This window comes from Phyllostomus discolor, chromosome 13 (assembly GCF_004126475.2).
Source record: "Phyllostomus discolor isolate MPI-MPIP mPhyDis1 chromosome 13, mPhyDis1.pri.v3, whole genome shotgun sequence".
NCBI classification, from domain to species: Eukaryota; Metazoa; Chordata; class Mammalia; order Chiroptera; family Phyllostomidae; genus Phyllostomus; species Phyllostomus discolor.
In genome coordinates, this window is record NC_040915.2 from 61,358,735 (window position 1) to 61,373,730 (window position 14,996).

Below are 14,996 nucleotides of genomic sequence, written 5' to 3' on the forward strand. Positions count from 1 at the left end.
TGTCCGTGTCTGACTACCATGTCTCAGTAAAACCAGAATTTTATAGTGTTAAGTTTAAACCAATCTTTTACAACTATATTAACCAATGTTCCCTTTTGTTGAACTCATGCTCTGTGATTTGAATTACCCAAAGAGAGTTTTAATTTCTAAAATTACTTATTCCCAATATTGAATAAGCCTGTTTAACGTATCCTTTTGCCTGCCTACCTGCAAATCAGTGGTTTGGGTGTTTATTCAGCAAATCAAGGCAAAATAAGATTCGAGTAATGATTCTTGTATTTAAGGAAATACATTTCATTTTAAAGGGTTGGGGTTATCTGTGTGCACTATATTAATGGTATTGTGGGAGAATTGAAGCTGACTAAGATGAGGTCCCTGCTATAGCATAGTTTGTGATGGTCAAATCAAATAATTTTCAGAATAATTAGACTGATAAATATCATTCAAGAAGCACAAACTGGAAGTAAACTTATTTTTTACTGTTTTATACTTATAGCGCTTACCCTGAGGAAACAAGAAGTAATGTCTTGATTGCCTGTCAGTGTTATTTCATTGCTTTCATTAATGGACCAGATGTTGATATTTATTAATACAAAAAGTCTCCAATAGAATACTGATCATAAAGATAGAAGTAATGTTCAAGATTCAAATTTATCATGAAATTAAAAATATAATTATTGTTCCTGCTTGGATTTCTATTATATCAGACCTTAATGACAACTTGGAAAGAACTGGGCCTTTGTTGGGGCTGTGAAAGTATTTTTTGAAGAGTACATTATAGGTTTTGTTATAAGACTACCCAGACATCTTGCTTAAATTTCTTCAGGGAGTTTGGGAGGAGAGAAAGAGTGGTGTCATTTTGCAAGTAAGACAAACAGTTGATATAAGCATTCAAGGCGTGTCCTCTTGGGTCCACTTTTGCTAGGGATGAAGATATGATGGTCATTTAAATGTTTCTCCTGAGTCAGGGGAATCTAATACAACGGTAGAAAGTTGTTTTGGAGGCAGAAGTGATTACTCTCACCAGAATGCAGCTGTTGTTAAAAAAAAAAAAAAAAAAAAAAAAACAGTAGAAAAACATTTGTGTGTGTGTGTGTGTGGCATAATTCCATGTTGCTTGGTTTATTAAAATGGGCACTCACAGTTACCAGGGCCAGGCCCTCTGCTACATTGTTCCAGCTACATCTTCCCTAGTGTGAGGCCTTTTTGTGGATAATATACATGCTGCCTTCACATGTATTACACAAGTATTTAACCAGAGTGCTAAACACACACTTAATACTTTATCAGTTTGTATTCTTTCTACCAAGATAATTCTGAGGACTGTTTTTAATGCAATCTCTTCCTTCCTCCTTTTCCTTTTTTTAGCTCTGCTTATGATAATGTCAACAAAGTTCGAGTAGCTATCAAGAAAATCAGTCCTTTTGAGCACCAGACCTACTGCCAGAGAACCCTGAGGGAGATAAAAATCTTACTGCGCTTCAGACACGAGAACATCATTGGTATCAATGATATCATTCGAGCGCCAACCATTGAGCAAATGAAAGATGTGTATCCTTTGCAAACAGCGGACTCCACTGCTTGGTTACCTTGTTGACGAAATGTAATTTGAAATGTTATGGATTTACCAGAGTAAAGGAGAAGTATATAAAGCACATTTAAGGGGACATTGTAATATGTTTGCCATTTATTGTCATACTCACATTATGTAAAATTTTCTCTGATTCATTTTATCAGTTCTATTTTTAGTGTCTTTTAACAAATCCAGTGTTCTATCCTGTCAGTTTCAGTAAAGATTTCCTTTAAATGTGGTAATGCATTTTCCAGTCATGCTTTCTCCAGATACAGACAGCTTCAAGATATGCTTTGTTTTTATGGTGAAAAGGAAAAGAAAGAACCACAGACTAAGAGGGACAGGGTATAAGAAAGAGAGAGTACCCTGGATATCACCTGATCAAATCCAGGCTGTTCTATAATCTTAGACAAAGTCATTTTACGTTTAGGTCTCAGCTTTCTCATCTTTAAAATTAAGGTACTAGCCTCTAAATTGTGTTACTATGACCACAATGTTTAGAAATCTGGACTAAGCAGGTCCAGAGGATGCTGCCTGAATAAAGACTACATTTGAAAGATAAAGATACTAAGTATACTGAAGAGGATCTGCCAGAAAAAAACTTACAGTTTTGGTTAGTGTAGCCAATCCTACCAGTTCACTTAATTTGCATTCTGCCTCTCCAGGGAGACGTAGTTCGCTATCTCTAGGTAGCCCTTTCGATTTTTAAATGTATCTGTTACTAAGTTGTAGTGATATTTTAAGTGAAATGCCTCCTGTCCCTGCTCCTACCACCTGTTGTCCTGCTTTACCTTTTAAAAATCAAATCTTGATTTCAGATGACAAGGTTTCAGGTCAGTTTCAGTTAAATCCCATACTGTGTCTCATCTACCATAAATATAAAGGAGACATAGATAATATTAACACAAATGAATAAAAGAAGTCAAAAAGCATTGCTAATGAAATAATATTATGGTGATGTTAAAAGCTAAAGGCTTTTACAATATCTGTAAGAAAGAAGTTAGCCATAGCTAAAATTCTAGATGCTTAGATAACATGGCAAGAAAGCAAGAGGAGCAAAACTAGCATAAGATCCTTCTTGGTATGACTTCCTCATAGTTATTTATTTAAGATCTTAACATTAATTGAAGAGTCAAGTAGATAGACTGAGGGTTGAATTTAATAGCAGTGTGCTTTAGGCCTATATTTCCAAAACTTTTATGGTTGATTTTTTAAAAGACAGTAACAAGAAGGGAAGAGGAGGTAAAAGAACAGTGACATTACAAGTTGTTGCTGGGCCAAAGAAAGGAGGGAGTATGTGATGCTTGCTGGTACCACCCTCACCCAGCTCTTCCCAGCAGCCCCTTGGAGGGGCTTTTTGATGGTGGACAACTTGGAAAACAAAAAGGTTAGTGTTTCAAGATTGACCAGTGTTTTCGTAACAGCCTGTTTCAGATCTCAGTCTAGGCCAGTAATGGGTCATATCAAGCAGGTATAATGCCTGCTTGTTTCACAGGACCTAATAAGGAGTTAACTACTTCAGATTCCTTCCATAAAGAAATACCAAGTTTTCATCAGTTTCTCATTTCCCTCTCGTCCTCATGATGTAGTAATGAACCATTTGGAGAGGGGGTTCATTTGTTTTCAGTGCTTTACTAAGTGTGAACAGCTATTTGGTGTGCTTCCTTAACCTGTCCAAACAGATATATAGTACAGGACCTCATGGAAACAGATCTCTACAAGCTCTTGAAGACACAACACCTCAGCAACGACCATATCTGCTATTTTCTTTACCAGATCCTCAGAGGGTTGAAATATATCCATTCAGCAAATGTACTGCACCGTGACCTCAAACCTTCCAACCTGCTGCTCAACACCACCTGCGATCTCAAGGTCAGCCAGGTTATTTACTTTTAGGGTGATATGTATTGAAAAATCTTTTACTGGGGCATATTTATATTTACTGTTACTTGTATTAAAATTATACCAGAAACACATGAAAACATTTTTATGGCAAAAAAAAAATTGTAAGTAAAGAATACTATTTCTCCTCTTTTCCATCCTATTGCTTCCTCCTCTTCAGAGGTAACCACTATAACATATTTGTGTATTTTCTTCCAAAGTTTTTTCTATGCTATTACATAATGTATACTTTATACTTATATATAAAAATAGAATCATGCACATTACATGTAAGTTAAAACAATCATCTGTCTCATCAGTGACCTTTTTCTTCAATACTTTTTAGAAAAAGAACACTTAGAAAACCTCAGTGATTTTAATACCCAAATAAGGCATTCCCAGTAAACAGGGAGAACTACGAAGTCTTCAGTAAGATGAAAGGATGTGCATGTGAGTTCAAAAAGACCTAGCTATACTCACCAGCCTCCTGGGCTCCTTGCTCGAGGCAGTGGGAGTGATCCTGAACCTTTTCCCCAGGCAGCTGGTGTCAGACCTGAGTCCTGGTCGTATGCTTCAGGACCAGCAGCTGTGTGGCAGGCGCAGTGTCAGGCATGACAACACGTGAGAGCTGTCAGCACAGCTGCTATTCAGCCCTGTGTAGTTAGGTGGGCCATGGGCCCTTCTTCCCATGGCCTGCTGGTGGCCCACCAGGTGGCGCTGCTGCACCTGAGCTCTTTGTGCTGAAATTGTCCTAGGCTGCGCTGCACCTGCACGCAGCACAGCTGCTGGCTGTCCCTGGTCTGCATGCTGTGCCGGTGGCTGCTCTGGTCTTCATGGACTAGACGTGCACCTTCCAGGAGCACAAGCTGGGGCCCCTGCAGGTAGACCCAACCAAGTACTCTTGCCTCAAGGCCATCAGACTGTTCATACTCGATGCCTGTGGCCTCTCTGGATCCAGTGCATGTGAAGAGCCTGCTGGAGAAGGTGCAGGTGGCCCTCACCCAATACATGTGGGCCTAGGAGCTGTCCCACAAGAGTGTTTCCAGCACCTGTTTCTGTGGCTTCCCACCCTGCACATTGCCCTAGTTTCTCTCATCTCCCACTGTTCTTCATGTGCCTGGTGGGCAAGACACCCATCACATCACTGATCCAAAACATGCTGCTTTTTGGAAGAAAGAACTTCAACTGGCCCTACAGCTCGGGCCAGTGGCTAGACAGGACACCCAGAACACTGCAGCTTGGTCTGCAGAACTCAGCGGGCATGGCTGCTTGGGCCTCAAGGGGGATTCCCAGGATGAAGAACCACAGCCTCTCTCCTCAGACTCCTGGTTTGGTTTGGTTTTGGTTTTGTTTTTTGTGGGGGGTTTTTTGTTGTTGTTTTTGTTTTTTGTTTTTTTGTTTTTGTGTGGTTTTTTTTTTTTTTTTGAGTAGAATGCTTGTCTTTTCTGGCTTTTTAAATGATCATGAAACCAAAAAGTAACTGATCATCCAGGTTCCCTGCCTTGTTCTCCCCAGAAACACTGGCCAAGATGGTAGAGACTGAGGTTCTAACTATGGGACAGTCTTGACCCGTAGTGCCCCAGGAACTCCTGGGAAGGTAGGGTTGGCTTCCTTGATGTGATGGACAGAGGCCTGGTGTCTGGATTGCAGGGGCAGCCACAGCTGGAAAAGAGTTGAGTGTGCCAGATGGCTCCTCTGGACATGCGATTCACATTGGACACTACGTGGTGAATGAATCAAGGCCATTAATAAAGGTGTTTCCTACCAGCCAAAAAGAGAGAGAAGAAGAAGAAGAAGAGAAATAGAAAGCTATTTCATGTTCTTTGGAACATGATAGATTGGAAGACTTAGTATTGTTAAGATGGTAGTACTCCCAAATTGGTCTACAGACTTAATGTAGTCCCTATTAAAGCCCCATGTGGCTTTTTTACAGAAATGGACAGGCTGTTCCTGAAATGCATGTAGAAATTCAAGAGAGCCAGAATAACCAAAAACAATCTTACAAAAGAATAAAGTTAGAGGACACTTCCTGATTTCAAAACTTGCTACAAAGCTATAGTAATCAAGACTGTGATATTGGCATAAGAGTAGGTTTATAGATCTGCGGAATAGAATTGAGTCATTAAATCCATGTGTTTATGATCAACTGATTTTCAATAAAAATGCCAAGATCATTAGTTGTTACATTTATTTCGTAGTCTTTTCAACAGATGGTCCTAGAACAATTGGATAGCCATACACAAAAGAATGAGATTGGGTCCCTCCTCACATTATGTGCAAAAATTAACTCAAAATGGATTAATGATCTAAATTTAAGAGCTAAAACTAGAATACTCTTTGAAAATATAGAAGTAAATCTTTGCAGTCTTGTATTAGGCAGAGCTTCTTAGACATGACACCAAAAGCACAAGCAGCGAAAGAGAAAAAATTGGATTTCATTAAGATTAGGAACTTGTGTTACAAAGTAAACCATCAAAAAAGTGAAAAGAAAACCCACAGAATGAGAGAAAATGTTTGTAAGTCAAATATCTTACAAGACGTACCTGAACTATAATAAAAGACTGTTTGGGGTTTTTTTAGATTTTATTTATTTATTTTTAGAGAGGGAATGGAGGGGGAGAGAGAGAGAGAGAGAAACACAAATGTGCGGGTGCTGGGGGTCATGGCCTGCAACCCAGGCATGTACCCTGACTGGGAATCAAACCTGTGACACTTTGGTTCGCAGCCCGCACTCAATCTATTGAGCTACGCCAGCCAGGGCTTATATAAAAGACTCTTACAATGCAACAATTAAAAGATAAATAACCCAATTTAAAAATGGAGAAAAGATATGAGTAGACATCTCTCCGAAGATGATATACAAATGTCCAACAAGTACAATATTACTCAGTAGGGAAATGCAAATAAAAACCACAATGAGATACCACTTCATACAAAGTAGGATAGCTGAAATCAAAAAGTCAGGTGATAAGCATTGGTGAGAATTTCATTCCTGTGTGTATACCTAAGTGACATGAAACATGACCACACAAAAAATATACAAATATTCATAGTAGTAAAAGAGCCTAAAGGTGGAAACAGTTTAAAGGTCCAAATGATGATGGATAAATAAAATGTGATAGACTCATACAATGGAATAAAAAGGAATGAAGTACTGATACATGCTACAACACAGTTGAATCTTGCAACATATTATGTAAGTGAAAGGAACCAATCATAAAGGACTGCATGTTGTATATTTCCATTTATATGAAATGTCTACAACAGACAGATCTATAGAAACAGAGAAGTTAGTGGTTGCCTAGGACCAGTGCAGTAGGAAAGAGACTTCGAATGAATACCAGGTTTCTTTTTGCGATTATAAAAATGTTCTAAAATTGGATGGTGGCAATGGTTATATAACTTTGTGATTATAATCCAAAATCATAGAATTGCATATTTTAAATGGGTAGGTTGTAATAAAGCTGCTTTAAAAGTACCTATAGATGTATAGCAATGGTAATTTCTTATACTTTAGTTCAACAGACATTTCCTGTGAATAGTCTTGTAAAGTGTACCTGGCAAGGGGATGAGTGTCTGCCCCAGAAATCTGAAACAATATATGATTGTAATAATATCTGCTGTAACCAATATAGCAAAAAGAAAGGTATACAAACAGATGTACAGAAGAGAGGTGGGTTGGTTTTAGCTGGGGCTATGAGAGGCATCAGGAAGAAGGTGCTATTACTCTAAGGATGGACATGCTTTTAGTAAACCAGTGGTAGGTTGGGCATAGGGTATTGTTGATAGAAGGGACAACAGAAATAAAAGAAAGAAGAATAAGGGACCTAGTGCATAAACACTTGAGACCTGTTCTGTGTGGCTGCTGCTTTGGGTGAGTAATAATAGAGTCATTTGACACTAAGCTAGAGAAGTTGGTTGGTAGTAAATCATGGAGAGCCTCTGTAACTATAAAAAAGACACTGGGTTCTGTCATTAGGTGGTCAGCTTATTTGTGGTCACTGAAAGTTTAATACAGGATGGCTGACATCCATACAGTGTTGTGGAAGACAGCTTTCCACATCAGAAACTGTTGGGTTGGACTCCATCACCTTTGAGGATTCTTCTGAGTTAGATTCATGTACTTTTCACATGGGATGTAACCAGATCCTTTCCCATGAGTCTGTGCAATTAAAAGCCAGGTGGGCACAAAAGGAATGAACCTTCTTTTAGGAATGGCCATACTTTGTTGACTCCTGGTGACTTTTTTAAAAAATTACAATGGATATTTTTATGTCTCCTAGTACTTTTTTTGGTTTGTTTTTTATCACAGCCCTATTATTGCAGACTGCTTCTATTTGTTTTTGAAGAAACATTCTCAGTCAACATTTTAAGTATATAATATTTCTGGAAAAAGGTGATTTTTACTTTTGCTTGAAAATGCTCATCCTTAACAAGACAGAAAGAACCACTTGTCTCTTCACTGTTTGTGGACTTGTCTTTACCTATGGCCATTTTATTCACTATTCAATCTGCATAATCCAAGCATTGTTTCCAAAACCCAATTTAACACAAAGACTCAGAAACACAATAGAATGTTTTAAATGTTTACAGCAATAGAATTCACCCACATTTTTAAAATGTCCATACAGGCAGTGCTTCCTTTACATTGCATAAGTACTCGGGAGAATCTCATTCTAAAGATGAGTATGGTTATGCACTAAGCCACTGATTTGTTGTAGTGTGTGTCCAAAAGGCAGGTCACAGTATTGTGGCAATTCAGGTACACACATGAGGGATGACAGAGCACTGATGAGAAGAGTCTTCTGCTTGAGCTCTGGAGTCAGCGTACACCCATCACATCCTTAGTACCTTGGGGCAATCTTGCTGCTTGACCCACAGGCCTCTGTGTTTAGAAAGTTTATAGCCTGTGGCTTTACTTCCTTCTTGTTATGAATTTTCAAGTAGGTAATTATATTATTTCTTCCTTTTCAATTGGCTTCTGTATTACTACAGTGTACTACTGTATTGGCCTCTGTATTACTACTACAGTGTTTCCTAGTCTTGAGCCCTTAAGATATCACTTCTCAATATCTTGGACTTTTGACTGGACCAGTCATGGCCAAAAGCAATAAGCTTTCCCTTTGGTTTCCATAAATGTGCTTTGCACTTGTTATCTGCAGGCCTGAGACCCAGCAGATGTTGGCCTCTTGGCACCCTTCTGGGATTTTCTCTTGTAGACTTTCTCTATTTCTCAGGGCCACAGAAATAAGGGATATAAACTCTAATTGGATATTTATTTGGCTGGCATATTTTTAGTGGAACTACGAGGGGAGTATGGTTTCTAGTCTGTGTCCTCACTGCTACACTGAACCCATAGAAATCCTGGGATGCTAGGGTCACAGAACATGTGGTCCTGGGTATGCCTGGGAAAGAGGACTCTGAAAATTCAATTTATACAGACCTAAAAGTAGTCAACTGGAATGCTATAGGTCATTTAATGTTCCTTATACTGTATCCTAGTTGTCTTACCTTCTTTCATAAGGAATTACAATAAATGGTATTGCTTTTTGAATTTTGTACCTTTAATAGTTTTCTGGCTAATGTCATATAAATTTGGTTAGACTTCTGTGTTGTAATGTTAAGGAAACTTGTTTAAAAAAAATCACAAGAGCTTTCCACTGATGACCATACATGGAGTTGTGAAATCTTTTAAAGGTCTAAACTCGTATCTTCCTCTTTATTTTTTGAATTCTAACTAATAAATGTTTGTGTATTTATTTTATTCCATTCTTTTATTGTTGTTCAAGTACAGTTGTCTCCACCTTCTCCCTACCACTCCATCCCCTAAATTTTGAGAAGCTACTGATTCTATTCTTTGTACTAGGTGTGGGGTATACAAATAATAACACATGATACCACTTACATCAACTCACTGTTGTAAAAATTGATAATTAAAGGAAAAGAATTAAACATTTTTCCTGTCTTGTAGAATCTGTGTATCAGGATGAACAAATCGCTCTTGTTGATGAACAACAGCTGACCTGCTCTTTATTTTTCTTTATTTTTAACAATTTTTAAATTTATTTTTAGAGAGAGAGGGAGGGAAAAAGGGAAACATCAATGTAAGGAAAAGAGAGAGAAACATCGATTTGTTCAATCCATCTATGCATTCATTGGTTGATTCTTTTTTTTAATATACTTTATTGATTGTGCTATTACAGTTGCCCTATTTCCCCCCTATTCTCCCCTCCACCCTGTACTCCCTCTCCCACCCACATTCCCCCCCATTAGTTCATGTCCATGTGTCATACTTATGAGTTCTTTAGCTTCTACATTTCCCATACTATTCTTGCCCTCCCCCTATCTATTTTCAACCTACATTCTATGCTACTTATTCTCTATACCTTTTCCCCCTCTCTCCTCCTCCCACCCCCCCTGCTGCTAAGCCTCCATGTGCCCTCCATTTCTGTGGTTCTGTTCCTGTTCTGGTTGTTTGCTTAGTTTCTTTTGGTTTTGCTTTAGATGTGGTTGTTAATAATTGTGAGTTTGCTGTCATTTTACTATACATGTTTTTTCTTTATCTTCCTTTCTTAGATAAGTCTCTTTAGCATTTCATAAAATAAGGGCTTGGTGATGATGAACTCCTTTAACTTGACCTTATCTGAGAAGCACTTTGTCTGCCCTTCCATTCTGAATGAAAGCATTGCTGGATAGAGCAATCTGGGATGTAGGTCCTTGTCTTTCGTGACTTGGAATATTTCTTTCCAGCCCCTTCTTGCCTGTAAGGTCTCTTTTGAGAAATCAGCTGACAGTCTGATGGGAACTCCTTTGTAGGTGACTGTCCCCTTATCTCTTGCTGCTTCTAGGATTCTCTCCTTTCTTTTTACCTTGGCTAATGTAATTATGATGTGCCTTGGTGTGTTTCTTCTTGGGTCCAACTTCTTTGGGGCTCTCTGAGCTTCCTGTATTTCTTGAAAGACTAATTCTCCTTTATTATTTGTTCAAATATGTGCTCAATTTGTTGCTTTTCCTCTTCTGGTACCCCTATAATTCGGATGTTGGAACGTTTAAAGATATCCTGGATGCTCTTAAGCTTCTCGGGTTTTTTTGAATTCTTATTTCATCATGCTTTCCTGCTTGGTTGATCTGTCTTCCTTCTGGTCTACTGTATTGTTTTGAGACCCAGTTTCCTTCCCTTCACTATTGGCTCTCTTCCGTGTATCTTCCTGCATCTCTTTTATGGTATCCTGCATCTTTTCATCTAATTTGTGCCCAAAATCAGCCAATTCTGTGAGCTTTCTGATCACCAGTGTTTTGAACTGTTTTTTTTTTTGCATCTGATATGTTAGCTATTTCTTGGTCGCTGAAAAGGATGAGTTCTGGGGCACTGACTTGTTCTTCTATTTGAGCCATCGCGCTCTCTCTCTCTCTCTCTCTCTCTCTTTTTTTTTTTATTTTTTATTTTGGTCTGGCCGCTCTTGTTACGGTGAGGGGCGGAGCCTTAGGTGTTCACCGGGGCTGTGCACCCCAGTCACTAGATTGTGACATTATATGTGGGGGCGGGAGTGGGGACGGGAGGGAACAATGACGGTAGTTCCATTCTCCTGGGATCTCAGTCTCTTCTCTGGGATCCTGGGCTGTGAGCTCTGCCCTGGTCCACAGTCGCCGCCTCACTGGGTCTGCCAGCCGCAGCTTGCGTACTCAGGGACCAGCTCTGTGTTCTTGCGAGCCGGATGGCTTTCGCGCTGATTTCGCGACGTTTTCCCCTGTCCTCCAAGTGCCACCGACCTGCGCCCGCCCCGCTCGTCCTCTCGGCCCCGCCTACCAGTCTGGATGTTCGGGTCTACTTCAACTTCTTGGCTGTCCGACTTCCATTCAGATAAATCCTCTGTTAGTTCTGAGTGTTATGCTGGCTGTAAATTGTTGTTGTTCTAATCTTGGTAGTGCGAGGAGGTACGGTGCATCCACCTATTCCTCCATCTTGCCGGAAGTCCCCATTGGTTGATCCTTGCGTCTGCCCTGACGAGAGATCAAATCCACAACCTTGGGATATCAAGATGACATTCTAACCAACCGAGCTCCCCAGCCAGGGCAGCTCTTCTTTAAAAAGAATGCCAGTCAGTAAATGCAAAGGAAATAATGAAATTAGAAAATTATCATTTTGCAGCCTCCAATGAAATAATTGATTTGTGCAGTGAAATCCATGGACCCTGTTAGCCCTGCTCAGACTCTGATCCCCTGGTTGGAGGCTGCTGTGTCCCCACAAGGACTTCGTTCATCTCACACCTAGACCATATCTTGATCTGGAGCCTACTCTCAACTCTATTTGGATGCTACATACCCCACTGGGCTTCTGTGGTTCTCCCCACTCCACAGAGACCCTTAGGTTACACAATCCCATCTAGTAGCTTTTAGACTAGGTTTCCTGGAAGGAGAGGATGAGGAAGAGCAACTGTACCCTTGGTTTTAACTCTAAAGAAACAGATGTATTGCAGCATTTAGACTGATAGGTGCAGTTGTCTTTCCTTCCAATTTTTAATTTTTCTTTCCTCTTTAATATTGCCTCTTTGAACAATGTGATTTTATTAACATGATTATTGTCGTATGTTAGCCTGGTAACTTCTATCCTGATTATTTTTAAGAGCTTATCAATACTTCAGACATTGTGAAAATACAGTAAATCCTAACTTAACAGCATTGATAGGTTCTTCAACTTTGTGCAAAATGGCATAATGAAACCTGTTTTACATAGGCTAATTAATATAAGCAAAAGTTAAGTTTCTTATCAACATTATAACAAAATGCCAATGGATGAAATGATGTTATTCAAGGACCTGCTGATCTAGAATGCCTGCCAGTTAATTCATATCACTCGTCATTCTTCCTAAAACATCTAAAGTTAGGCGTTTGTTCACCAAATGTTGAGTGCTCACTATGTATAGGACACTTAGGAATAAAAAGTAAGTTTGTGTTGCCTTTTTTCTAGCAACTTACATTCTAGCTTGGGAGAAAGGGATATGCACAAGTATCATAGATTGTGGTTGTGTATTTAGATATAATAAACGTCTCTGTTTTCCAAACTAGCCTCCGCTTTCCAAGCTGCCTTCTATACTTTGGCCTTTCTTTGTTGACATGCTTCTCTTTTTCTCAGGTTAGTTCCCCAGAGACCAAGGAATTAAAACATCCTACAGTTGCACTGGACTAACTATTTTATAGTTATATTTTATGCACATGAATCTGGGGTAGCATCAAAGTATGGGATGGCCAAAGTATGATGGAAGGCAGTACTTTTTGTGAGTCAGTAGAAATTAGAAGCTGGGAGTTAAAGGAAAAAAGATTTGTGTTCAGTATATGAAACCTCTTTTAAAACTGTAGGAGTGAATTTGACTACAAGGAGGGAAGAAGAAAGTGGAAAGAATCTTTGGAAATAACTACATTCATGGAACAGTTGGAAGAGCAGCAGGAAGTGAAGTATGAGCAGTAGAAGTGTGGGTTGAGGAGCTGATCCTGGCAGTGATGATATTGGGAGTGCCAGCAGGTGGGGGCACTAGAAAAGATCCTGGGTGGTTTTTGGTAACTTTATTTTTATAAAGAACAGTTTAGTTGCAGCTACATATTACCATCATTATTGCTATTGCCTTTTTTTTATTATATTGATAATGCTGTTAACAGTTTGTCCTGATTTTCCCCCCAGCCCTCTTCCACCCAGGACCCTACACTCCCTCAGGCAGTCCCCCCCACCATTGTTCATGTCCATGGCTCTTGCATATAAGTTCTTTGGCTTCTCCATTTCCTATACCATACTTTACATCCCCACAGCTATTCTGTAACTACCTATTTGTACTTCCTGATCCCCTCACCCCTTCATCCATTCCCTCATATGTCCCTCCATCTGGCAGCCATCAAAACGCTCTTTGTATCCATGATTCTGTCTCTTATTGTTTGCTTAGTTCGCTTTCTAGATTCAGTTGTTGATATGTGTTTTTGCATAATATTGCTCCTAGTTTCGATCTTCTTTTTCTTAAATAAGTCCCTTTTAACATTTCATATAATGGTTTGGTGATGGTGAACCTTTTAGTTTTTTCTTGTCTGGGAAGCTCTTTATCTGCCCTTTGATTCTAAATGATAGCTTTTCTTGGTAGAGCAATCTTGGCTGCTTTTATGACTTTGAATATTTCTTGCCTATCCCTTCTAGCCTACAAAGTTTTTTTTGCGAAATCAGCTGACAGTCTTATGGGAACTCCCCTGTTCTTATGGGAATGTCTCCCACATTCCCCCCCTTTAGTTTATGTCCATGGGTTGTATATATAAGTTCTTTGGCTTCTACATTTCCTATACTATGCTTACCCTCCCCCTGTCTATTTTCTACCTACCATCTATGCTACTTATTCTCTGTACCTTTTCCCCCTCTCTCCTCCTCCCACTCTCCTGTTGATAACCCTCCATGTGATTTCCATTTCTGTTCCTGTTCTAGTTGTTTGCTTAGTTTGCTTTTGTTTTTGTTTTAGGTGTGGTTGTTAATAATTGAGTTTGCTTTCATTTTACTGTACATGTTTTTTATTTTCTTTTTCTTAGGTAAGTCCCTTTAACATTTCATATAATAATGGCTTGGTGATGATGAACTCTTTTAACTTGACCTATCTGAGAAGCACTTTATCTGGCCTTTCATGACTTGGAATACTTCTTTCCAGCCCCTTCTTGCCTGTAAGGTCTCTTTGGAGAAATCAGCTGACAGTTTGATGGGAACGCCTTTGTAGATAACTGTCTCCTTATCTCTTGCTGCTTCTAGGATTTTCTCCTTCATTTTAATCTTGGCTAATGTAATTATGTGCCTTGATGTGTTCTTCCTTGGGTCCAACTTCTTTGGGACTCGCTGAGCTTCCTGGAAGTCTATTTCCTTTGCCAGATTGGGGAAGTTCTCCTTTATTATTTGTTCAAGTAAGTTTTCCACTTGTTGCTCTTCCTCTTCTCCTTCTGGTACCCCTATAATTCAGATGCTGGAATGTTTAAAGATGTCCTGGAGGTTCCTAAGCCTCTCCTCATTTTTTTTGAGTTCTTGTTTTTTCATTCTTTTCTGGTTGGATGTTTTTTTCTTCCTTCTGGTCCACATTGTTGATTTGAGTTCCAGTTTCCTTCCCATCACTATTGGTTCCCTGTACATTTTCCTTTATTTCACTTAGTGCAGCCTTCATTTTTTTCATCTGATTTGTGACCAAATTCAACCAGTTTTGTGAGCATCCTGATTACCAGTGTTTTGAACTGTGCATCTGATAGATTGGCAACCTCTTCGTCGCTTAGTTGTATTTGTTCTGAAGCTCTGCTCTGTTCTTTCATTTGGGCTTTTTTTTTTTTTTTCCTGCATCGGTGTGCCTGTTACGTAGTGAGAAGCAGAGCCTCAGGTGTTCACCAGGGCAGGGCAACCCAGTGGCTGGGTTGTGACGCTGTGGGGGGGCGGTCCGAGAGAGAACAGTGGTGCTTGCTCCGCTCTGTGCTTTATTTTCAGTCACTTCCCCTGCTATCCTCAGGCAAAGTGGACCCTTGTGGCGCTGATTCCTGAGTG

The 14,996-nt window shown here is 39.5% G+C and overlaps 1 protein-coding gene across 1 annotated transcript in view; it reads left to right on the forward strand.

Annotated features, from left to right (window-relative positions):
• The window catches only part of MAPK1 (mitogen-activated protein kinase 1), an 82,806-nt gene that overhangs the window by 37,040 nt on the left and 30,770 nt on the right, over positions 1–14,996 (forward strand). The window contains exons 2-3 of the mRNA XM_028528870.2: positions 1,369–1,551; positions 3,256–3,445. Of these exons, the coding sequence (XP_028384671.1) occupies positions 1,369–1,551; positions 3,256–3,445 (373 nt within the window). The remainder of the gene's footprint in view (positions 1–1,368; positions 1,552–3,255; positions 3,446–14,996) is intronic.